The sequence below is a fragment of the Scyliorhinus torazame genome, unplaced genomic scaffold (assembly GCF_047496885.1).
Source record: "Scyliorhinus torazame isolate Kashiwa2021f unplaced genomic scaffold, sScyTor2.1 scaffold_1644, whole genome shotgun sequence".
Lineage (NCBI taxonomy): Eukaryota > Metazoa > Chordata > Chondrichthyes > Carcharhiniformes > Scyliorhinidae > Scyliorhinus > Scyliorhinus torazame.
The window spans coordinates 13,852-38,309 of record NW_027309371.1 but is presented as its reverse complement, the minus strand read 5'-3'; the positions used below and the strand labels follow the sequence as shown (position 1 = coordinate 38,309).

The 24,458-nt window shown below is 49.2% G+C and overlaps 1 protein-coding gene across 1 annotated transcript; it reads right to left on the bottom strand.

Annotated features, from left to right (window-relative positions):
* Positions 1-2,824: 2,824 nt before the first annotated feature.
* LOC140407614 (activin receptor type-1B-like) lies at positions 2,825-21,757 on the bottom strand. The gene is made up of 5 exons (XM_072494963.1): positions 21,607-21,757; positions 18,603-18,851; positions 17,248-17,478; positions 12,737-12,904; positions 2,825-3,033 (listed from the first exon to the last, which is right to left on the bottom strand). The coding sequence occupies exons 2-5, from the start codon at positions 18,760-18,762 to the stop codon at positions 2,825-2,827; spliced, it is 768 nt and encodes a 255-aa protein (XP_072351064.1). The 5' UTR covers positions 18,763-18,851; positions 21,607-21,757.
* Positions 21,758-24,458: the final 2,701 nt, after the last annotated feature.

Below are 24,458 nucleotides of genomic sequence, written 5' to 3'. Positions count from 1 at the left end.
ACTCCACGTGTAAATTCCCTCTTTTGTCTTTGAGTGGGCCAATCCTTTCTCTAGTTACCCTCTTGCTCCTTATATACGAATAAAAGGCTTTGGGATTTTCCTTAACCGGTTAGCCAAAGATATTTCATGACCCCTTTTAGCCCTCTTTATTGCGCGTTTGAGATTTGTCCTACTTTCCCGATATTCCTCCAAAGCTTCATCAGTTTTAAGCCGCCTAGATCTTATGTATGCTTCCTTTTTCATTTTAGCTAGTCTCACAATTCCACCCGTCATCCATGGTTCCCTAATCTTGCCATTTCTATCCCTCGTTTTCACAGGGACATGTCTGTCCTGTGCTTTAATCAACCTTTCCTTAAAAGACTCCCACATTTCAAATGTGGATTTACCCTTAAACAGCTGCTCCCAATCCACATTCCCGATCCCCTGCCGAATTTTGTTATACTTGGCCTTTCCCCAATTTAGCACTCTTCCTTTAGGACCACGCTCATCTTTGTCCATGAGTATTCTAAAACTCACGGAATTGTGATCGCTATTCCCAAAGTAATCACCGACTGAAACTTCAACCACCTGGCCGGGATCATTCCCCAATACCAGGTCCAGTATGGCCCCTTCCCGAGTTGGACTATTTACATACTGCTCTAAAAAACTCTCCTGGAAGCTCCTTACAAATTCTGCTCCATCTACGCCTCCAACACGACATGAGTCCCATTCAATGTTGGGGAAGTTAAAATCTCCATCACGAGCACCCTATTGCTCCTACATTTTTCTATAATCTGTCTACATATTTGTACCTCTACTTCACGCTCGCTTTTGGGAGGCCTGTAGTAAAGTCCCAACAATGTTACTGCACCCTTCCTATTTCTTAGTTCTACCCTCGCGCTCTTTCACTGAGTCCCCGCCGCTCTCCTCGCGCTCTTTCACCAGCAGTCACTCTGTCCTCACTCTGACCGGATTCAGCTGGCAACTCAGCTGGAAGTTTTTTTAAAAATTTACTCCCCTTCTCAGCAAGGACTCACTCAGCAACCACTGCGCCCCGCACGATAACACCTCAGGGAAAAGAAAAACTACTTACCAGTCACCAGCCAATCACTGCAGGCTGTGACATCACGGTTCAACTTCTTTCTACTTCTACCTGCCCTCGAGTTTCCCTCTTGATCTTTACTCGGCTGGGATCCTTACAGTGATCGTCTTTTTTGGGGGGTTAGAGGAGGTAGTAGGGAGGGAAACACTGAAGAAGTGTTTGGGGTTTAACTGTCACTTGTCAACAGCTCCTCCACAAAACACATTCAAGATACGGTGACCGCAATGCACTGATGCAAATTGTCGCCGCAACAGCCAATCACTAGCTCCGCTCTACTGCCCTCTGCTGGATGCTTGCCTGGACTTGAATACCCATGGTGTCTTGCCCAGGTACACTTTCTGGATGCAGTGACCGCAATGCACTGATGCAAATTTTCCCCCCAACAGCCAATCAGCATCTCTGCTCTACTGCCCTCTGCTGGATGCGTGCCTCGACTTGAATATCTATGGTGTCTTGCCCAGGTACACTTTCTGGATGCAGTGACTGCAATGCACTGACATAAATTTCCCTTAAACAGCCAATCAGCATCTCCGCTCCTCAGCCTTCTCTGCTCCAAGGAGAACAACCCCAGCCTAACCAGCCTCTCTTCACAGCTGAGACGCTCCAGCCCAGGCAACATCCTGGTGAATCTCTACACCCCCTCCAGTGAAATCACATCCTTCCTACAGTGTGGTGACCAGAACTGCACACAGTACTCCAGCTGTGGCCTAACGAGTGTTTTATACAGCTCCATCATAACCTCCCTGCTCTTTTAATCTATGCCTTGTATAATAAACACAAGTATCCCATTGGCCTTCTTAACCTACCTGTCCTGCTGCCTTCAGGGATCTTTGGACACGCACCCAAAAGTCCCTCTGGTCCTCTGTCCTACCGTTCGTTGTTTATTCCCTAGCCTAGTCAGTCCTCCCAAAATGCATCGCCTCACACTTTCAAATCTGCTGGAACAAGGCCAGAGATCAGTGCATGCGATGTAAGCTGAAGTTATGCAATGCAAAAAAAAACCTGGTTATCGTGACATCAAGATTTTGGGTCGACTTATCCTGACTGCTTCTGCTCACCACCCCCTCAGTGATGTTGGGCCTTCGCAAGAGCTAACATGGCAACGAGCATTGCCAAGTGCAGTGCTTGCCACTAAATTTGTTTTTTAAATTTGAAATTAAGGGGCAATTTAGCGTGGCCAACCCACCTGGGATTTACAGTGCAGAAGGAGGCCATTCGGTCTATCAAGACTGCACCGGCCCTTGGAAAGATCACCCTATCTAAGCCACACTTCCACCCTATCCCCATAACTCAGTAACCCCACCCAACCTTTTTGGACACGAAGGGCAATTATCTCCCACAGTCCAAAGATGTGCAGGTTAGGTGGATTGGCCATGATAAATTGTCCCTTAATGTCCAAATAGGTTGGGTGGGGTTACTGGGTTACGGGGATAGGGTGGAGGTTTCGGCTTAAGTAGGATGCTCTTTTGAAGGGCTGGTGCAGACTTGATGGGCCAAATGGCCTCCTTCTGCTCTGTAAATTCTATGATCACCCACCCTGCGTGGGGGTGAGACTCACGGAGAATGTGCAAACTCCACAGGGACAGTGGACCCAGGGCCAGGATTGAACCTGGGTCCTCGGTGCCGTGAGGCAGCAGTGCTAACCACTGTGCAGCCCTGTCTGCCACTAATAAAAAGTTTTCTCCCCACCCCCCACCCTGAATACTGAAAGTTAATTTGGAGAATGGGGTGTTTTGCTGTTCCTCAGAGTGCAAAGGTCACAAACAGAGAGGAAAGAACACATTTGAACTGGTACCGTTTGGTGCCCACTCTCTGATTGGGCGCAATGTCGATGGTGTCGGTCAGCGAATCATGCCTGACAGCCAGGCCCAGATCTGCAATCGCACACATGCCGTTCTTCTTCACCAAGATATTTTTGGACTTCAGGTCTCGATGGGCAATCCCAGGCTTGCCTGAAATGACACAAGGCAACATGGGAAGGTCACACCCTGAACTACAGAAAGCGCACACACACACACACACACCTAACAGGGAGCTAATGGAAAGGAAGGAGGAGGAATGGAGCAAAGAATAGGGCTTTTGGTACAGCACTATTTCCACGAATTGCACTCACCACCCTGACTTGGAAATATATCGGCCATTCCCTCATGGTCGCTGGGTCAAAATCCTGGAACTCCCTCCCTAACAGCACTGTGGGTGTACCTACATCATACAGACTACAGCAGGAGGGCACGAACTGTCTTCACATACATGTAGCACAATGAGAACACGGCGGGGCTCAGAATTGACAGCACAGAAACAGACCATTCAGCCCAACACATGCGTGCTGGTGTTTAAGCTCCACGCAAACCCCTTCCCACCCGCTCTTCATTACATCCTATCAGTTTAGTCGCACATTGCCCCTCTCATGCTTTTGTCTAGTTTTCCCTTAAATGCCATTGCCCAGTGGAAGCAAGTTCCACATTCTCTCTGCCCTGTGAAAAGAAGCTAACGCACATTAATGTTTCCTGTTACGCAATCACATTCCTGCGCAGGAGGGAAGGAGCGAAAGAGGGAACTTAATCCTTTGATTTACAGAGATGTTAGACCAGTGTACAAATAGTTGCTCACTGGGCTTGGCTGTGACATCACCACAACCTGGGCTGGTACGGTTTGACTTCCAAGTGATGGCCGGCCTCTTTCCTGTGACCTCACTCGGATCAACGTTAGTTTGATTGGTTCCCTCCTTTCAAAGGATTCCTTTTCCAGAGTATTATCACTGCCCAATTGTGTGGGCGTCTCACGAACTGAGAGAACCAGCAACGCCCAGGCGTACATCTCAACTCCCATCAAAGGATCTCAGCAGCATCCATTACTGTAGTAGGCCGGAGGCCTGATAACTGCACCGAGCATGTTACACAGCAGGTTTGAATATGTTCCCGCCCCCTTCCTGTCAGGGTGTCTGCTCTAATCGTTAACACTCACACAAGGAGCGGATGTGGAGTCCCTTTGTTTACAGAAAAACTTGCATTTATATAGCACCTTTCACCTCACACGATATAGAATATAAAACTCGTCTCCGTGACGGTAACCATGACAACTATCATTGACTGTTGTGAAAAAAAAATACCCATCTGTTTCACTAATGTCCTTTAGGGAAGGAAATCTGCCGTCCTTACCCAGTCTGGCCTACATGTGACTCCAGACCCACAGCAACGTGGCTGACTCTGAACTGCCTTTGGAAATGACCCATCAAGCCTCTCAGTTCAAGGGCAATTAGGGATGGGCAACAAATGCTGACCGAGCCCAGCGACCCCCACATCCCAAAGAACAAATTTAAAAATAAGGAGCTGGGGCGGATTCGCTGTTTACATAACTATTTATATTTAAGTAGTACCCTTCACTACCTCAGGAAGTCCCAATGTACCTTACAACCTGTTCCACTCTGGGAAGCATGGCATCAATTTGTACAGCACCTCTTAACATAATAAAACATCCCAACATGTTACACAGGAGCAATATAAAATAAATGGTGACACCAAGTCTGATGTGATGGTATTGGGCAAGGTGACCAGAGTATCTAGGGCTGCGCAGTGGTTAGCACTGGGACTGCGGCGCTGAGGACCCGTGTTTGAATCATAAGAACTAGGAGCAGGAGTCGGCCATCTGGCCCCTCGAGCCTGCTCCACCATTCAATGAGATCATGTCTGATCTTTTGTGGACTCAGCTCCACTTTCCAACCCGAACACCATAACCCTTAATCCCTTTATTCTTCAAAAAAGTACCTATCTTTACCTTAAAAACATTTAATGAAGGAGCCTCTACTGCTTCACTGGGCAAGGAATTCCATAGATTCACAACCCTTTGGGTGAAGAAGTTCCTCCTAAACTCAGTCCTAAATCTACTCCCCCTTATTTTGAGGCTATGCCCCCTAGTTCTGCTTTCACCCGCCAGTGGAAACAACCTGCCCGCATCTATCCTATCTATTCCCTTCATAATCTTATATGTTTCTATAAGATCCCCCCTCATCCTTCTAAATTCCAACGAGTACAGTCCCAGTCTACTCAACCTCTCCTCGTAATCCAACCCCTTCAACTCTGGGATTAACCTAGTGAATCTCCTCTGCACACCCTCCAGCGCCAGTACGTCCTTTCTCAGGTAAGGAGACCAAAACTGAACACAATACTCCAGGTGTGGCCTCACTAACACCTTATACAATTGCAGCATAACCTCCTTAGTCTTAAACTCCATCCCTCTAGCAATAGAGGACAAAACTGCATTTGCCTTCTTAATCACCTGTTGCACCTGTAAACCAACTTTCTGCGAATCATGCACTAGCACACCCAGGTCTCTCTGCACAGCAGCATGTTTTAATAGTTTATCATTTAAATAATAATTCCTTTTGCTGTTATTCAGACCAAAATAACCTCATATTTGTCAACATTGTATTCCATCTGCCAGTCCCTAGCCCATTCACTTAAACTATCCAAATCCCTCTGCAGACTTCCAGTATCCTCTGCACTTTTTGCTTTACCACTCATCTTAGTGTCGTCTGCAAACTTGGACGCATTGCCCTTGGTCCCCAACTCCAAATCATCTATGTAAATTGTGAACAATTGTGTGCCCAACACTGATCCCCGAGGGACACCACTAGCTACTGATTGCTAACCAGAGAAACACCCATTAATCCCCACTCTTTGCTTTCTATTAATTAACCAATCCTCTATCCATGCTACTACTTTACCCTTAATGCCATGCATCTTTATCTTATGCAGCAACCTTTTGTGTGGCACCTTGTCAAAGGCTTTCTGGAAATCCAGATATACCACATCCATTAGGCTCCCCGTTATCTACCGCACCGGTAATGTCCTCAAAAAATTCCACTAAATTAGTTAGGCACGACCTGCCCTTTATGAACCCATGCTGCGTCTGCCCAATGGGACAATTTCCATCCAGATGCCTCGCTATTTCTTCCTTGATGATAGATTCCAGCATATTCCCTACTACCGAAGTTAAGCTCACTGGCCTATAATTACCCGCTTTCTGCCTACCTCCTTTTTTAAACAGTGGTGTCACGTTTGCTAATTTCCAATCCACCGGGACCACCCCAGAGTCTAGTGAATTTTGGTAAATTATCACTAGTGCATTTGCAATTTCCCTAGCCATCTCTTTTAGCACTCTGGGATGCATTCCATCAGGGCCAGGAGACTTGTCTACCTTTAGCCCCATTAGCTTGCCCATCACTACCTCCTTGGTGATAACAATCCTCTCAAGGTCCTCACCTGTCATAGCCTCATTTCCATCAGTCACTGGCATGTTATTTGTGTCTTCCACTGTGAAGACCGACCCAAAAAACCTGTTCAGTTCCTCAGCCATTTCCTCATCTCCCATTATTAAATCTCCCTTCTCATCCTCTAAAGGACCAATATTTACCTTAGCCACTCTTTTTTTTCAATGTATTTGTAGAAACTTTTATTATCTGTTTTTATATTCTGAGCTAGTTTACTATCATAATCTACCTTACTCTTCTTTATAGCTTTTTTGTAGCTTTCTGTTGCACCCTAAAGATTGCCCAGTCTTCTAGTCTCCCACTAATCTTTGCCACTTTGTATGCTTTTTCCTACAATTTGATACTCTCCCTTATTTCCTTAGATATCCACGGTCGATTTTCCCTCTTTCTACCGTCCTTCCTTTTTGTTGGTATAAACCTTTGCTGAGCACTGTGAAAAATCACTTGGAAGGTTCTCCACTGTTCCTCAACTGTTTCACCATAAAGTCTTGGTGAATCCTGGCCCTGGGTCACTGTCCGTGTGGAATTTGCACATTCTCCCTGTGTCTGCGTGGGTTTCACCCCCACAACCCAAAGGTGCGCAGGTGAGGTGGATTGGCCACGCTAAATTGGCAAAAAATATTTGGGTATTCTAAATTTATTTATTTTAAAAAGAGATCAGAGTATCTTAAAGGTGGAAGTTGAGGTATAGAGGGGGGTGGGGAGGTTTCGGGAGAGAATTCCAGAGCTTGGGACCCAGGCAGCTGAAGGCACGGCCGCCAATGGTGGAGCGATTAAAATCGGCTTCGAAGAACACTGGTATTTCGGAGTTGTGGAACTCAAGGAGATTAAGTAGATAAGGAGGGAGTGAGACCATGGTGGGATTTTTAAAAATATACTTGTTGGTTTGTTTAAATCAAGGCACTGCTTGACCAAGAAGCAACGTAGTCAATGTGCACGGGGGTGATAGGTGCAAACTTGAGAAAGAGAGGTTGTACACATGAGGTGTCAGTCTCTGGGGCTCTTACTACATCACAGAGTCCAGCAGGGATGTCCTGCTCCCCTGCACCATTACCCTGGTGTCCCCCTCCTGTTTCTCATCTACGTTCTGCTCCTCGACTAATGTTTCACATGTTTTGCCTGATTACACCTGCAAAGCACCTTGAGAACGCTCTCACGCAAAAGATGCTATACATAAGCAAGTTGTTTTTATACTCCCAGGCCCCACTCCCTGAAACCAATGGCATGGTCACAGGCCCATGCACCCATCCTGGACTTCAAGTGGTCATGAGGGTGATGGTTCCGCCACCTATAGAAGGCCATCAGGTTAAGCACGCAAACATTCACAGCTGCCTCACGGATCTTGCATAAGAATTAAAATGGAGTCAATATAAAAACAGCTGTGGGAGATCGGCCTGTGCCACGTTTCCAGTATCAACCATTTTCTTTTTACTTCAGATGTCTCATGTTAAGCACACATCTTGTGGAGCACCTTACTGCACTGAAGGACGCATACACACGTCCACCCACAGACCACACACAAGCACGTCCACCCACAAGCACGACCCGCACATGCGCAAGCGCAACCGCACACACACACACACACACACCCACACGTCCACCCAGACTACCCCCACACACATCCACGCACAGACTACACCCACACACAAACCCGTCCACCCACAGACTACGGTCATGTTAGAGTATGGCTGGTTTGAGGAGAGCAGCTGAAAAGTGCCTGGCTGGTTTGAGGAGAGCAGCTGAAAAGTGCCTGGCTGGTTTGAGGAGAGCAGCTGGAAAGTGCCTGGCTGGTTTGCTGAGAGCAGCTGGAAAGTGCCTGGCTGGTTTGCTGAGAGCAGCTGGAAAGTGCCTGGCTGGTTTGAGGAGAGCAGCTGAAAAGTGCCTGGCTGGTTTGCTGAGAGCAGCTGGAAAGTGCCTGGCTGGTTTGCTGAGAGCAGCTGAAAAGTGCCTGGCTGGTTTGAGGCGAGCAGCTGGAAAGTGCCTGGCTGGTTTGAGGAGAGCAGCTGGAAAGTGCCTGGCTGGTTTGAGGAGAGCAGCTGGAAAGTGCCTGGCTGGTTTGCTGAGAGCAGCTGGAAAGTGCCTGGCTGGTTTGGGGAGAGCAGCTGGAAAGTGCCTGGCTGGTTTGAGGAGAGCAGCTGGAAAGTGCCTGGCTGGTTTGAGGAGAGCAGCTGAAAAGTGCCTGGCTGGTTTGCTGAGAGCAGCTGGAAAGTGCCTGGCTGGTTTGCTGAGAGCAGCTGAAAAGTGCCTGGCTGGTTTGAGGCGAGCAGCTGGAAAGTGCCTGGCTGGTTTGAGGAGAGCAGCTGGAAAGTGCCTGGCTGGTTTGAGGAGAGCAGCTGGAAAGTGCCTGGCTGGTTTGAGGAGAGCAGCTGGAAAGTGCCTGGCTGGTTTGCTGAGAGCAGCTGAAAAGTGCCTGGCTTGTTTGAGGAGAGCAGCTGGAAAGTGCCTGGCTGGTTTGAGGAGAGCAGCTGGAAAGTGCCTGGCTGGTTTGCTGAGAGCAGCTGGAAAGTGCCTGGCCGGTTTGAGGAGAGCAGCTGAAAAGTGCCGGGCTGGTTTGCTGAGAGCAGCTGAAAAGTGCCTGGCTGGTTTGCTGAGAGCAGCTGAAAAGTGCCTGGCTGGTTTGAGGAGAGCAGCTGAAAAGTGCCTGGCTGGTTTGAGGAGAGCAGCTGGAAAGTGCCTGGCTGGTTTGAGGAGAGCAGCTGAAAAGTGTCTGGCTGGTTTGCTGAGAGCAGCTGGAAAGTGCCTGGCTGGTTTGAGGAGAGCAGCTGGAAAGTGCCTGGCTGGTTTGCTGAGAGCAGCTGAAAAGTGCCTGGCTGGTTTGCTGAGAGCAGCTGAAAAGTGCCTGGCTGGTTTGCTGAGAGCAGCTGAAAAGTGCCTGGCTGGTTTGCTGAGAGCAGCTGAAAAGTGCCTGGCTGGTTTGAGGAGAGCAGCTGAAAAGTGCCTGGCTGGTTTGAGGAGAGCAGCTGAAAAGTGCCTGGCTGGTTTGAGGAGAGCAGCTGAAAAGTGCCTGGCTGGTTTGAGGAGAGCAGCTGAAAAGTGCCTGGCTGGTTTGAGGAGAGCAGCTGGAAAGTGCCTGGCTGGTTTGAGGAGAGCAGCTGGAAAGTGCCTGGCTGGTTTGCTGAGAGCAGCTGAAAAGTGCCTGGCTGGTTTGCTGAGAGCAGCTGAAAAGTGCCTGGCTGGTTTGAGGAGAGCAGCTGGAAAGTGCCTGGCTGGTTTGAGGAGAGCAGCTGGAAAGTGCCTGGCTGGTTTGCTGAGAGCAGCTGAAAAGTGCCTGGCTGGTTTGCTGAGAGCAGCTGGAAAGTGCCTGGCTGGTTTGCTGAGAGCAGCTGAAAAGTGCCTGGCTGGTTTGAGGAGAGCAGCTGAAAAGTGCCTGGCTGGTTTGAGGAGAGCAGCTGAAAAGTGCCTGGCCGGTTTGAGGAGAGCAGCTGAAAAGTGCCTGGCTGGTTTGCTGAGAGCAGCTGAAAAGTGCCTGGCTGGTTTGAGGAGAGCAGCTGAAAAGTGCCTGGCTGGTTTGAGGAGAGCAGCTGGAAAGTGCCTGGCTGGTTTGAGGAGAGCAGCTGAAAAGTGCCTGGCTGGTTTGAGGAGAGCAGCTGAAAAGTGCCTGGCTGGTTTGAGGAGAGCAGCTGAAAAGTGCCTGGCCGGTTTGAGGAGAGCAGCTGAAAAGTGCCTGGCTGGTTTGCTGAGAGCAGCTGAAAAGTGCCTGGCTGGTTTGAGGAGAGCAGCTGAAAAGTGCCTGGCTGGTTTGAGGAGAGCAGCTGGAAAGTGCCTGGCTGGTTTGAGGAGAGCAGCTGGAAAGTGCCTGGCTGGTTTGAGGAGAGCAGCTGAAAAGTGCCTGGCTGGTTTGAGGAGAGCAGCTGAAAAGTGCCTGGCTGGTTTGCTGAGAGCAGCTGAAAAGTGCCTGGCTGGTTTGAGGAGAGCAGCTGGAAAGTGCCTGGTAGTTTTGCTGAGAGCAGCTGTAAAGTGCCTGGCCGGTTTGAGGAGAGCAGCTGGAAAGTGCCTGGCTGGTTTGAGGAGAGCAGCTGAAAAGTGCCTGGCTGGTTTGCTGAGAGCAGCTGAAAAGTGCCTGGCTGGTTTGCTGAGAGCAGCTGGAAAGTGCCTGGCTGGTTTGAGGAGAGCAGCTGAAAAGTGCCTGGCTGGTTTGAGGAGAGCAGCTGAAAAGTGCCTGGCTGGTTTGAGGAGAGCAGCTGGAAAGTGCCTGGCTGGTTTGAGGAGAGCAGCTGGAAAGTGCCTGGCTGGTTTGCTGAGAGCAGCTGGAAAGTGCCTGGCTGGTTTGCTGAGAGCAGCTGGAAAGTGCCTGGCTGGTTTGAGGAGAGCAGCTGGAAAGTGCCTGGCTGGTTTGCTGAGAGCAGCTGGAAAGTGCCTGGCTGGTTTGCTGAGAGCAGCTGGAAAGTGCCTGGCTGGTTTGCTGAGAGCAGCTGGAAAGTGCCTGGCTGGTTTGAGGAGAGCAGCTGGAAAGTGCCTGGCTGGTTTGCTGGGAGCAGCTGGAAAGTGCCTGGCTGGTTTGCTGAGAGCAGCTGAAAAGTGCCTGGCTGGTTTGAGGAGAGCAGCTGGAAAGTGCCTGGCTGGTTTGCTGAGAGCAGCTGGAAAGTGCCTGGCTGGTTTGAGGAGAGCAGCTGGAAAGTGCCTGGCTGGTTTGAGGAGAGCAGCTGAAAAGTGCCTGGCTGGTTTGAGGAGAGCAGCTGGAAAGTGCCTGGCCGGTTTGAGGAGAGCAGCTGGAAAGTGCCTGGCTGGTTTGCTGAGAGCAGCTGGAAAGTGCCTGGCTGGTTTGCTGAGAGCAGCTGGAAAGTGCCTGGCTGGTTTGAGGAGAGCAGCTGGAAAGTGCCTGGCTGGTTTGCTGAGAGCAGCTGGAAAGTGCCTGGCTGGTTTGAGGAGAGCAGCTGGAAAGTGCCTGGCTGGTTTGAGGAGAGCAGCTGAAAAGTGCCTGGCTGGTTTGAGGAGAGCAGCTGGAAAGTGCCTGGCTGGTTTGCTGAGAGCAGCTGGAAAGTGCCTGGCTGGTTTGCTGAGAGCAGCTGGAAAGTGCCTGGCTGGTTTGAGGAGAGCAGCTGGAAAGTGCCTGGCTGGTTTGAGGAGAGCAGCTGAAAAGTGCCTGGCTGGTTTGAGGAGAGCAGCTGGAAAGTGCCTGGCTGGTTTGCTGAGAGCAGCTGGAAAGTGCCTGGCTGGTTTGCTGAGAGCAGCTGGAAAGTGCCTGGCTGGTTTGAGGAGAGCAGCTGGAAAGTGCCTGGCTGGTTTGAGGAGAGCAGCTGAAAAGTGCCTGGCTGGTTTGCTGAGAGCAGCTGAAAAGTGCCTGGCTGGTTTGAGGAGAGCAGCTGGAAAGTGCCTGGCTGGTTTGCTGAGAGCAGCTGGAAAGTGCCTGGCTGGTTTGCTGAGAGCAGCTGGAAAGTGCCTGGCTGGTTTGAGGAGAGCAGCTGGAAAGTGCCTGGCTGGTTTGAGGAGAGCAGCTGAAAAGTGCCTGGCTGGTTTGAGGAGAGCAGCTGGAAAGTGCCTGGCTGGTTTGCTGAGAGCAGCTGAAATGTGCCTGGCTGGTTTGAGGAGAGCAGCTGAAAAGTGCCTGGCTGGTTTGAGGAGAGCAGCTGGAAAGTGCCTGGCTGGTTTGCTGAGAGCAGCTGGAAAGTGCCTGGCTGGTTTGCTGAGAGCAGCTGGAAAGTGCCTGGCTGGTTTGAGGAGAGCAGCTGAAAAGTGCCTGGCTGGTTTGCCGAGAGCAGCTGGAAAGTGCCTGGCTGGTTTGAGGAGAGCAGCTGAAAAGTGCCTGGCTGGTTTGCTGAGAGCAGCTGAAAAGTGCCTGGCTGGTTTGAGGAGAGCAGCTGAAAAGTGCCTGGCTGGTTTGAGGAGAGCAGCTGAAAAGGAGAAAGCCAGTTTGAGGAGAAAGCTGGGAGTGTTTGTGTGTTTTGCAAAGAGCTGCAAGAAGGAAAACGCAGAGCTGGTCTGGTGGTGTCTGAAAATCCAAGACTGTAAGTATATTGAGTGTAACCTCATGTCTGTTGTTGAAGGTGAAGTCTGTTGGAGGTTTTAAGGAACATTTTGAGGGATTATTTACTGTTGTATCATTTTCAGGCTTATCTTTGAAGTTAAGGGGTGTTAAGTGATCCAATGTTGTTTAAAAAGGTTAACTTGAGTTCATGGAATAAACATTTGTTTTGTGTTTAAAAACCCACTTGTCCATAATTGCAAAACCACACCGTGTGCTTCAAACGCAACAATACATCAAAGGGGGAGGCTGGTTTAACTCATGATACATTTTGGGGGTTCTGAAAACACCTCTCCCATAACACTACACACACACCCATCCACCCACAGACTACACACACACCCATCCACCCACAGACTACACACACACACACACACACACACACGCACAGTTAACAGGGGAGAAAATCTCTCCCTTGGCTTACCCTGAGTGCCCACGATCTCCATGTGCAGGTGTGCCAACCCACTGACTGCAGAGAGTGCCAGCTTGATCAGACCTTCAATCGTGACTGTATACCTGTTCAGGTGATCGAAAAGAGAGCCATGCTCGTGATAGTCAGACACCAACCATAGCTGTGTCCATGTTCCATTATCTGGAGTACGGGGTGGAGAAAGTGGAAAAACAAGGGTCAAAATAAAAACACAACGTTTCTGCTCCATTACAAACTGTCTCCCACCCAACTGCATTTCCTTCTATTCCTTTCTCCCTCAGGAACTCGACCCTCAAATGTTCTTTATCCAAACATAGTTAAATATGCTGTTCAGGGGCTGTTTAGCACAGGGCTAAATCGCTGCCTTTGAAAGCAGACCAAGGGAGGCCAGCAGCGCGGGTTCAATTCCCGTACCAGCCTCCCCGAACAGGCGCCGGAATGTGGCGACTAGGGGCTTTTCACAGTAACTTCATTTGAAGCCTACTTGTGACAATAAGCGATTTTCATTTCATTTCAATATGCCCGGAAACCCTGGCCTCTTGTGCATCCCGGATTTTAATCACTCCACCATGGGCGCCCGTGCCTTTAGCAGCCTGGACCCCAAGCTCTAGAATTCTCCAGAGGTTTAGAATTCACTGGAGCTCTAGAAAGCTCTGGTGCAGGCGCAATGGGCCAAATGGCCTCCTTCAGCGCCAGAATTCTGGGAATTCCCTCCCTATCGATGCCTCTTCCCCATTTAGACGCTGCTTAACTTGCTTGACCCAAGGTTTTGGTCACCTGTCCCAAGACACTTTGTGGGATTTACCGGCCACCCCGCTACGTGGTTTCCGGCAAAGGAAGCGGGCCGCCAGCAGGATTTACCGACCCCGCCGTCGTCAACAGCATTTCCCGGTGACTGCACCGCTCACTGTAATATCCCGGCGACATGAACAGCCGGCATATCGCATCCACTATAAATACAATAAGAAGTCTAACAACACCAGGTTAAAGTCCAACAGGTTTGTTTCGATGTCACTAGCTTTCGGAGCGCTGCTCCTTCCTCAGGTAAATGAAGAGGTCTGTTCCAGAAACATATATATAGACAGATTCAAAGATGCCAGACAATGCTTGGAATGCGAGCATTAGCAGGTGATTAAATCTTTACAGATCCAGAGATGGGGTAACCCCAGGTTAAAGAGGTGTGAATTGTGTCAAGCCAGGACAGTTGGTAGGATTTTGCAGGCCAGATGGTGGGGGATGAATGTAATGCGACATGAATCCCAGGTCCCGGTTGAGGCCGTACACATGTGTGCGGAACTTGGCTGTAAGTTTCTGCTCGGCGATTCTGCGTTGTCGCGCGTCCTGAAGGCCGCCTTGGAGAACGCTTACCCAGAGATCAGAGGCTGAATGCCCTTGACTGCTGAAGTGTTCCCCGACTGGAAGGGAACATTCCTGCCTGGTGATTGTCGCGCGATGTCCGTTCATTCGTTGTCGCAGCGTCTGCATGGTCTCGCCAATGTACCACGCTTCGGGACATCCTTTCCTGCAGCGTATGAGGTCGACAACATTGGCCGAGTCGCACATGTGTGTACCGCGTACCCGGTGGGTGGTGTTCTCACGTTTAATGGTGGTGTCCATGTCGATGATCTGGAACGTCTTGCAGAGATTGCCATGACAGGGTTGTGTGGTGTCGTGGTCGCTGTTCTGAAGGCTGGGTAGTTTGCTGCAAACGATGGTTTGTTTGAAGGCAAGTAGTGGGGGTGTGGGGATGACCTTGGCAAGATGTTCATCTTCATCGATGACGTGTTGAAGGCTGTGAAGAAGATGACGTAGTTTCTCCGCTCCGGGGAAGTACTGGACGACGAAGGGTATTCTGTCGGTTGTGTCCCATGTTTGTCTTCTGAGGAGGTCGGTCCGGTTTTTCGCTGTGGCGCGTTGGAACTGTTGATCCATGAGTCGAGTGCCATATCACGTTCGTACGAGGGCATCTTTCAGCGTCTGTAGATGTCTGTTACGCTCCTCCTCGTCTGAGCAGATCCTGTGTATACGGAGAGCTTGTCCATAGGGGATGGCTTCTTTAATGTGTTTAGGGTGGAAGCTGGAGAAGTGGAGCATTGTGAGGTTATCCGTGGGCTTGCGGTAAAGCGAAGTGCTGAGGTGACCGTCCTTGATGGAGATGAGTGTGTCCAAGAATGCAACTGATTTTGGAGAGTAGTCCATGGTGAGTCTGATGGTTGGATGGAACTTATTAATGTCATCGTGTAGTCGTTTCAGTGATTCTTCACCGTGGGTCCAAAGGAAAAAATTGTCATCGATGTATCTGGTGTATAACGTCGGTTGGAGGTCCTGTGCAGTGAGTAGGTCTTGTTCAAACTTGTGCATGAAGATGTTGGCATATTGAGGTGCGAATTTTGTCCCCATGGCTGTTCCGTGTGTCTGGATGAAGAACTTGTTGTCGAAGGTGAAGACGTTGTGATCCAGAATGAAGCGGATGAGTTGCAGAATTGCGTCTGGAGATTGGCAGTTGTCGGTGTTGAGTACTGAGGCTGTTGCAGCAATGCCGTCGTCATGGGGGATGCTGGTGTAGAGTGCCGAGACGTCCATTGTGACGAGGAATGTTCCTGGTTCAACTGGTCCATGGGTGCTGAGTTTCTGTAGAAAGTCCGTCGTGTCGCGACAGAAGCTGGGCGTTCCTTGTACGATGGGTTTCAAGATGCCCTCGATGTAGCCAGAGAGGTTCCAACACAGGGTCCCATTGCCTGAAATGATAGGACGGCCTGGTGTGTTGGCCTTGTGTATTTTCGGGAGGCAGTAGAGATCTCCAATGTGGGGTGCTCTGAAGATCTAGATCCAAGGTCTGTTGAGTTGGCGGGTGTGTTCCTTGGTCGGATCTGCAGGTAACTGTTTGTAGTGTTTCTGGTTGTTGAGTTGTCGGTATACTTCTTTGCAGTAGTCCGTTCTGTTCAGTACGACTCTTGCCTCTTCGGTTTCCACACCGCAGATCTCTCGGTCTGCTGTTCCGGTTCATTGGTAGTCTGCTTGGGTTCACTGTTGGCCCCTTGGGGTTTGTGGAAGAATTCCCGGAGCCTCATTCGCCTGATGAATTCCTCAGTGTCTGCCGCGAGACTGATGGGGTCCATTTTGGTGGTGGTGCTTAAATTGAGCCCTCTGCTGAGGACTTCGATTTTGTCTGGTTGAAGGGTGTAATCCGACAAGTTGACAATAGATTTCCCAGTATTGTTTTCTACTGTGGTACCGGGGAGGCTTGGTTGCTGCTGGTGGTGATGCCGAATTTCTCAAGCTTCCTGTTCTTGGTGTGCATATAGGTGGCATAGTATTGTTGTCTCATCTGTTTGGCGGTGTTCCACAGCTGGTCTGCTGCGTCCTGAGCGCAAGTTGAGAATATGGCCTCTATCTTGGTTTCCAGGTTGCGGCGTCTGCTGTAGAGCTGGTGGACGAGGTGGTTGCGGAGTGTGAGAGAGGTGCGACGGCAGAGTCTCTCAGCGAAGTCTGTGTCGTAGGTCGACTTGAGTGGGTTTGTGATCTGTAGCCCTTTCGGGATCTTGTCTACTATAAATACAAGTAGTTACTGCTGTTTGTTTAAACACACATTGAACAAATAGACTGGCTCCCCCCTCCCCTAATTACCGTCACAAATCGCTGCTCAAGACCATAAAGACGCCACTGGCGGGTGAAAGTAGAACTCGGGGGCACAGCCTCAAAATAAGGGGAAGTAGATTTAGGACTGAGCTGAGGAGGAACTTCTTCACCCAAAGGGTTGTGAATCTATGGAATTCCTTGCCCAGTGAAGCAGTAGAGGCTCCTTCATTCAATGATTTCAAGATAAAGATAGATAGTTTTTTGAAGAATAAAGGGATTAAGGGTTATGGTGTTCGGGCACGAAAGTGGAGCTGAGTCCACAAATGATCAGCCATGATCTCATTGAATGGTGGAGCAGGCTCGAGGGGCCAGATGGCCTACTCCTGCTCCTAGTTCTTATGTTCTTAATTTACAGCAAGTTAATCTTGGGGCTCCAGGCAGCAGGAAAGTAGTAGATGTGCCATGGATTCAGAGATCAGCTGCTCTTTTTCTAATATAAATTTAGAATGCCCAATTCATTTTTTCCAATTAAGGGGCAATTTAGCGTGGCCAATCCACCTACCCTGCACATCTTTGGGTTGTGGGGGTGAGACCCACGCAAACACGGGGGGGGGGATGTGCAAACTCCACACAGACAGTGACCCAGGGCCGGGATCGAACCCGGGACCTCGGCGCCGTGAGGCAGCAGTGCTAACCACTGCGCTGCCCGATTGGCTGCTCTTTTACTCCTGGCAGGATTGGCAACCCATGGTAGACTAACAACACATCAGATAGCCATTTTGCCCCATCGCAGCTCTTTATGCGAGGGCCTGAATCCGCCATCAGGTGGAGGGCTTCAGGAGTGCCAACCTGGGGCCTCAGGGCTCAGAAAAACCTGCACTAAACCATCGGCAACATAAAGCAAAGCAAAGAGCCGGTTGTCATACCTTTATTGTCTGCCGCGATGAACCCCAAAATATTCTCATGACGCAACATGACCGTCTGGTAGATCTCTGCTTCCCTGAACCACGAGCGCTCTTCCCGGGAGGAGAATATTTTGACAGCTATGTCGCCACCCCGCCATTTCCCTCGCCACACTTCCCCAAAGCGGCCTTTACCAATTATCTCTTGAAGGACAATGGTTCTGGCGATGGTCCGTTGCACGAACAATGGCAAGCCTACAAGGAAAACAATGATGACCCATGGATTGCCACATTTAAAAAAAGTCACAAACGCTAGGAGTGAACTATGGTGAACAATTTCATCGTATTAAGCTGGGAAAGGTGGCATGCGTGAATTACTACTAAAGAGCATTGGCAGGACTGGGCATCGCCCACTCTGCCAGATTCTCCACAACAAGGTCTCAGATCAGATATCGGTTAGTAGAGGGATGAATATTGGCCAGAACACTGGGGGGGGGGGGGGGGGGGGGGGGGGGGGTGCCTCCCCTACTTTTCAGGTAGTGTTGCAGATCTTTCAAATTCAATTCTACAGGATTTTGGATTTGTTTATTGTCACGCACAGAGGTACAGTGAAAACTATTTTTCTGCGAGCAGAGCAGCTCAAACAGATCATTTAGTACATGAAAATAAAATATAATAAAAAGAAAATACATAATAGGGCAACAAAAGGTACACAACGTAGACACCACACAACAGACACCGGCATCGGATGAAGCATACAGGGTGTAGTGTTCATGAGGTCAGTACATAAGAGGGTCGTTTAGGAGTCTGGTGACAGCGGGGAAGAAGCTGTTTTTTTACTCTGTTCGTGTGTGTTCTCAGACTTCTGTATCTCCTGCCCGATGGAAGAAGTTGGAAGAGTGAGTAAGCCGGGTGGGAGGGATCTTTGGTTATGCTGCCGGCTTTCCCCAGGCAGCGGGAGGTGTAGACAGAGTCAATGGATGGGGGACAGGTTTGTGTGATGGACTGGGCGGTGTTCACGACTCTCTGAAGAGAAGGGCGTGAAAAGAGGCGAGGGAGGTGGGACAGGCGAAAAGATGGGATGAGGAGGCAGACCGACAAGATAGTATCAACAGCAAAAGCCATGGAGACTCCCCATGGCCACATAAGCTGTTGCCACCTGGGCTCACAGCAAAGGATTGACTGCACGAGTCAGTAACTCAGGAGGAGAGGGAACCGATCCACCAAATTGATAGTGCAAACGGAAGGGAATACTTTCATCCCAGGGAATTACTTTGAGAGAGGAACTGATCAAGTGAATCAGTCATCCATCCTCTGGTTTCCCTTCACAGAACACTCCCCGAACCACCGCGGGAGGCCTAGTCAATCATAAGCCCTACCAGATCCGGATCCTGAGGTAGTCATATCAAACATGAGGTCCTTCAACGACTTCCCCTCCGAGATGTACATGTGGTCACAGGACGGCTCCTCCATATCCAGCTGATTGCGGTCATGGTAGGCGCGCTGGTGATGGTAATGGCACAGGAATACGGTCACCATCAACACCACACACAGGAGAAACACGGGCCCGGCAATCACTGCTGCCAGCTCCACAGGACCCCAACCATCAAATGCATCGTCTTTTGGACCTGGTGGAGGAAAAGAAAAGCAAGAAGTCTGTTAATAAGATCAAATGTTCCTGGTTTTAAAATAGAAAATGGCCGCTCAGTTACTAATCTTCAAATGGAACATTTCCCTCACTAGGTTTCTCCAAGGCAAGTTGAAAATCAACAATAGGCACTCTTATTATATAGTCACTTAGTACGGTCCTGGGAGAAGGATACCAACATAAGGTCCCATTGTGCCACACTCCAATGTTTACATGGGAAGTCTGCTGCCAGTCTCTTGGTTCAGAGGCCATTTCAATCCGATGAGGCAGTTGACTGGGAGAGCTGGGTAAAAGTGCACTTTGTGAACATTGGGTGGTTTATGTCACGGATGGCAATCAGGAGCGGTTTTGTTTTTCTGCCCCAAAGTGCCAACGATTTCCAAAATCCAGGGCTTGCTCAACCAGCAGCAAAACCAAGAGTCAACTTGCCAAACTTGCTCGGGCAAGTAGAAGAGCTCGCTCCAAAGAAATCAGGTCGCTCACTCGCGATCGTGACCGGGAAATGCATCAGGGTTGACTGCGATGCTGCCCAAGTCAAGTAGCCCGTGGAAATCTTCGTTACACGTTAAGAAAGATCACATGGAAGGACCATACGGCACTGCCATTCGAAGGGTGGAGAAAGAGGTGGATAGCACGTCTCTACAAATGAAGCACAACAGGGTGTTAAGGAATGTGGGACTGACTTCACATACTTACCCCTCTCGCCACGATGTTGCTTCCCATTCACAAAGAGCCGCGTCAAGTACAGATGGATGGTTCACCTGGCCTTCAACAACACTCACAAAGGTGAAGCTGTGCGCAACCAGTCCACAGAAGGCCAATGGGTTCAAGGGTCGGCAACTCACAAGAATTGGAGACTTTCAACCCACTTGGGAAGAGGCGGCAGTCGTTGCAGTAAAGAAATGGCCGCAGCGGAGCAGCCCAAAACATTTTTTCACCGCATCGTTTGCGCTAAGCACAGGCCCTGAGGCATTGCAGCAAAATAGAGCTTAAATTCGGAGTAGCACATCCAACTGAAGCAAATGGCACATGGCGGTTTGGGCGTCTCCATTCACCTGCTGTCCCCACCCCACAGGGCCACTATTAAATATTAATGAAGTGGAGATGCCGGCGTTGGACTGGGGTGAGCACAGTTAGAAGTCTTACAACACCAGGTTAAAGTCCAACAGGTTTGTTTCGATGTCACTAGCTTTCGGAGCACTGCTCCTTCCTCAGGTGAGGCTGCTCCTTCCTTCACCTGAGGAAGGAGCAGCGCTCCGAAAGCTAGTGACATCGAAACAAACCTGTTGGACTTTAACCTGGTGTTGTAAGACTTCGTACGATTAAATATTAAAACAAACAATGGACTAAAAAAGGACAAAAGTGAGCAGTAATGCACTTCACCAACAATCTTCAGCAGGGCCTGGTACTGCCTCGGGCTTCTTCACAGAATTACTGTACAAAAACAGTCACGCATCTCGAGAAGGCTTCCTGAAGCATTCAATTCAACAGGGAACCCTGCAACAGGATACAAAATCGGTGGAGCGTCCCACAATTGTTTGACCATTACCCACCACATAACAATGGCATCCACCCTACAACCATGGCACCACAAGGCCCCCGACAAACCGGTCCTAGAGTCACTGGCAACTCATCCCAGCTTGCACTCCCTGGTTGGGTATGTCCCCTGTGAATAGTCTGGGCCTAGAGGTTGCCACAAAACCGGGCAAATCCTCATTCCAACACCATAGCATGTCGTAACCCGAGATACAAGCAAATCAATCAGATAAAGCAATAAACGCCCCGCTCCAACTCCATAACGACACAAGTTTGTCCTCCCTGTTCTCAGAAATCAGATTGGTCTCCCAACCTTGGTCCAGGCCCTAGAAATAAAAAAGGCAGTTAAACTCTTCCATTTTGATCAAGAGAAAAAAATCCCACCATGCTTTGCAGCAGGTACCGTGTCGATTAGTTTGCTTTGGGAAGAGAAAAGGCGCTGACATTTTCAGTGCAGGTACAGACTGTGATTTTTATTTAATACAAAACAATTTTGAAATAAATTGCCTTTATTTAGCGCCTCAGCTCTCTTCAGGGCTTCCGGCAGTGCTTCTTTTGCCTTGAAGTGCATTTGCTGTTATTGCACATGCAGCAGCAGCCATTTTGCGCACAGCAAGGTTTCCCCAGTTACCTTAGTGGCATTGATTTGAGGGAGGAGGAGCGTTGGCCAGGATAAGAGCTCCTCTCCCTGGATTAACTCTTCTTTAAATAGCGCATTAATACCTCACTGAACTATTGAAACAAGCCAAGGCAGACCTTAATTTAGTGTCTCGCCCAAAACAGGTTATTGGACCCGAATGTGGTGAAGCCCACAAACCAATACCACCTCAAAGTTAGAAAAACCTTGTTCTAATGGTGAGCTCGGCACAGGTAGTGCACAGCATTCTATGTAACCCCAGCGCAGGTGCAGCATGGCTTGGATGCAGAACAAAGCTCTCTCTAATCTGTCCCGATAACATGCCTCAGCACCCAACCTCATAACAAGCCCCCTTTGACTGCAAAGCGTATCCCTGCTTTGTGCCGGCCAGCTATCCAAATTCAGTGATGAGCGAGTGCTGGCTTTGTACGGTGGTGCTTGCCAATTGCAGGAAGGAGCAGGGGAGCAGTGAGGCAATTAAAATGGTCCTCGGACCCTGGACTCGGGCGAAGGTAGGGACACGCAGGGTAATAAATTACTTGGCAGCTTCCCTGGTACCTACCTTCTGGAGGAGGTAACTCCAGGTTGTTGCAGAAGTCTTTATAACAGCAGATGGTTGTCACATACTCTTTGTTGCTTCGACAGAAGATTGGCAGGACCAAGTCTTGGGGCGGGACACACACTCTGATCTCGTGCTCAACGCCCTGAATTCTGGAGAGGGAGGCCAGACACGCCCCTTCTGTCTCACAAGTTTGGTTTGTCTTCACACATTCCTTACAAAAGCACTTCAATGCTTGAAAGAAGAAAAAAGATGCTTTTAGACTCTAAAAATCAAAAAATCGACTCCAATCCCACCCATTCAGGGCAGAATCAACTGCGGATTAACAGCCATTTTAAGTCAGAAAACATAATTGGGCACCTTTTACGCTGCGCCAAACCTACGAGATGCATTCAGCCAATAAAATGGGGATAAACTTAACTGCTCTTCGGACAGCCGATTGTAGCAAGGATACAATGTTTCCTGGGTGTCCCCAGATGTCACGAACTCTCTGCACTGGCCCAGGAAACACGCTGTTGGAAGGTTAATACTGCGGCTATCCCCATTCATCCAAATTGTGTCGGCCCAGAGTAGCGTATGCGCCGAGCTTGCGAGATTCTATTTTGCGCTGAAACCACGGGGGTGTTTGGTACACGAGACCTTGGAACCAGAGCTCACCACAGTCTAAAAGGATCCCAAAACTGAGCACCCGGTGGATCAACACCACTGCCCTGCCAGTTTAGTGGAATTCAGTCAGGGCTTTATAATAATTAGCCCTCTGCAAATGCACGAAAACTTCCTGTTCCCGACTGCTATTCATCGATTTCAACCGGGATGTGTTATTCCCTTCATAATTTTATATGTTTCCATAAGATCCCCCCTCATCCTTCTAAATTCCAACGAGTACAGACCCAGTCTACTCAACCTCTCCTCGTAATCCAACCCCTTCAGCTCTGGGATTAACCTAGTGAATCTCCTCTGCACACCCTCCAGTGCCAGTATGTCCTTTCTCAGGTAAGGAGACCAAAACTGAACACAATACGTGGCAGGAGAAACAATTATTTCCTCCCGTCTACATGCTCCCCCCCTCCATTGATTGCCCAAAGTCAACAGCCACTGGGCCATGCCAGGCAGATTGGAGATTTGGAGAAGTAACAACCTCCAGTCTCAGGTTGGCCGAGTTACTCTTCCCTTTCTCGAGTTATTTTTCGGACTCGTGTAATGATGCCATCTCAGTCAATAAAGACAGCACTGGCATCAGAGGGGTACTGGTGCCCACAGAACCCATAACATTTGCAGTTGAAGTGCAGATCAGCCATGATCGAGGTGAATAGTGGAACAGGCTTGAGGGTCTGAATGGCCTCTTCAGGTGGGATGTTGAAAAACAAAAGGAACCCCTGCTACTATCCAGATGTGAATTCGCCCTGATGTTCTGACCAAAAGCCCTCTCTTGATGCCACCAAAAATAGATCCACTGGTTGCTCATGGGATCTTGCGGTGTGTGAATTTTGCCCTACATCTTTACATAAACGGAGACTGCGCTTTATTTTTAAAAAAAATTTCAATAAAAAAAGCAAGCTCATTTTATGGTGTAGTCGCTTGGTAGGAGAGATTGGAATATTGTTGAAGAGACAAGCTGTCAAAACGTTTTGTCTTGCACTCATTAGGATAGATTAAAGAGAGTGTCAAATTTCAAACGGAGAAACAATTTAAACTGTGTGAGGAAAGGATGCTGATGGGTTGGCAAGTCGACTGATTGGTGCATTCTCCACGGCAACACCGTGACCAGAGAACTATTGTTCCCCACCCTTTCGTGTAATTCAAACAGAGGCGCAATGTCTGGACATGGTACTTTTGTTTAAGAGACCAGGTCCCTGTGGATGAATATAGGTTGTTTTGAGCAATGTAAGTGAGCCACATTGCAAGCCCGAGTGGTAACCAAATTAATTGTGAATGTAATTCTTTGCAGCTGTGTCGCTCTGTTAATTTGGTGAACATCCATCTGGTGAAACAAGAATCTGGAGCTACTCTGTCTTCACCAGAAGTCCAGACTACTTTTCTCTTCCACACAGTTCCCCCCCACACAGGTGGAAACTGGTTTGGATATATGTGTTTTAACCTTTCCCCAATTTGCACCATCACAACTGGACCATGCACTGAACCGTCGCAACATTCAACAAGTCCCGGGTGCATTCACCATGGCAACGCCTCAACCAGAGTTGGCTTGCCAACCAATCGGCAAACTTTTCTCACGCAGTAGAAATTGTTGCACCCTCTGAAACGTGGCATTCTTTCACCTATCCTGATGAGTTCAAGACAAAAAACTTTGACAGCACGACTCTCTTTCAGCAATACTCATTTTACTTTCCAACAATTGGCAATTTAGAGATAGCCCCAGCACGTGGGTGATGGGAGCTGCTGCAATATTCATTGAACATAACATAAGAACTAGGAGCAGGCCATCTGGCCCCTCGAGCCTGCTCCGCCATTCAATGAGATCATGGCTGATCTTTTGTGGACTCAGCTCCACTTTCCGGCCCGAACACCATATCCCTTAATCCCTTTATTCTTCAAAAAACTATCTATCTTTGTCTGAAAAACATTGAATGAAGGAGCCTCTACTGCTTCACTGGGCAAGGAATTCCATAGATTCACAACCCTTTGGGTGAAGAAGTTCCTCCTAAACTCAGTCCTAAATCTACTTCCCCTTATTTTGAGGCTATGCCCCCTAGTTCTGCTTTCACCCGCCAGTGGAAACAACCTGCCCGCATCTATCCTATCTATTCCCTTCATAATTTGATATGTTTCCATAAGGTCCCCCCTCATCCCTCTAAATTCCAACGAGTACAGTCCCAGTCTACTCAACCTCTCCTCGT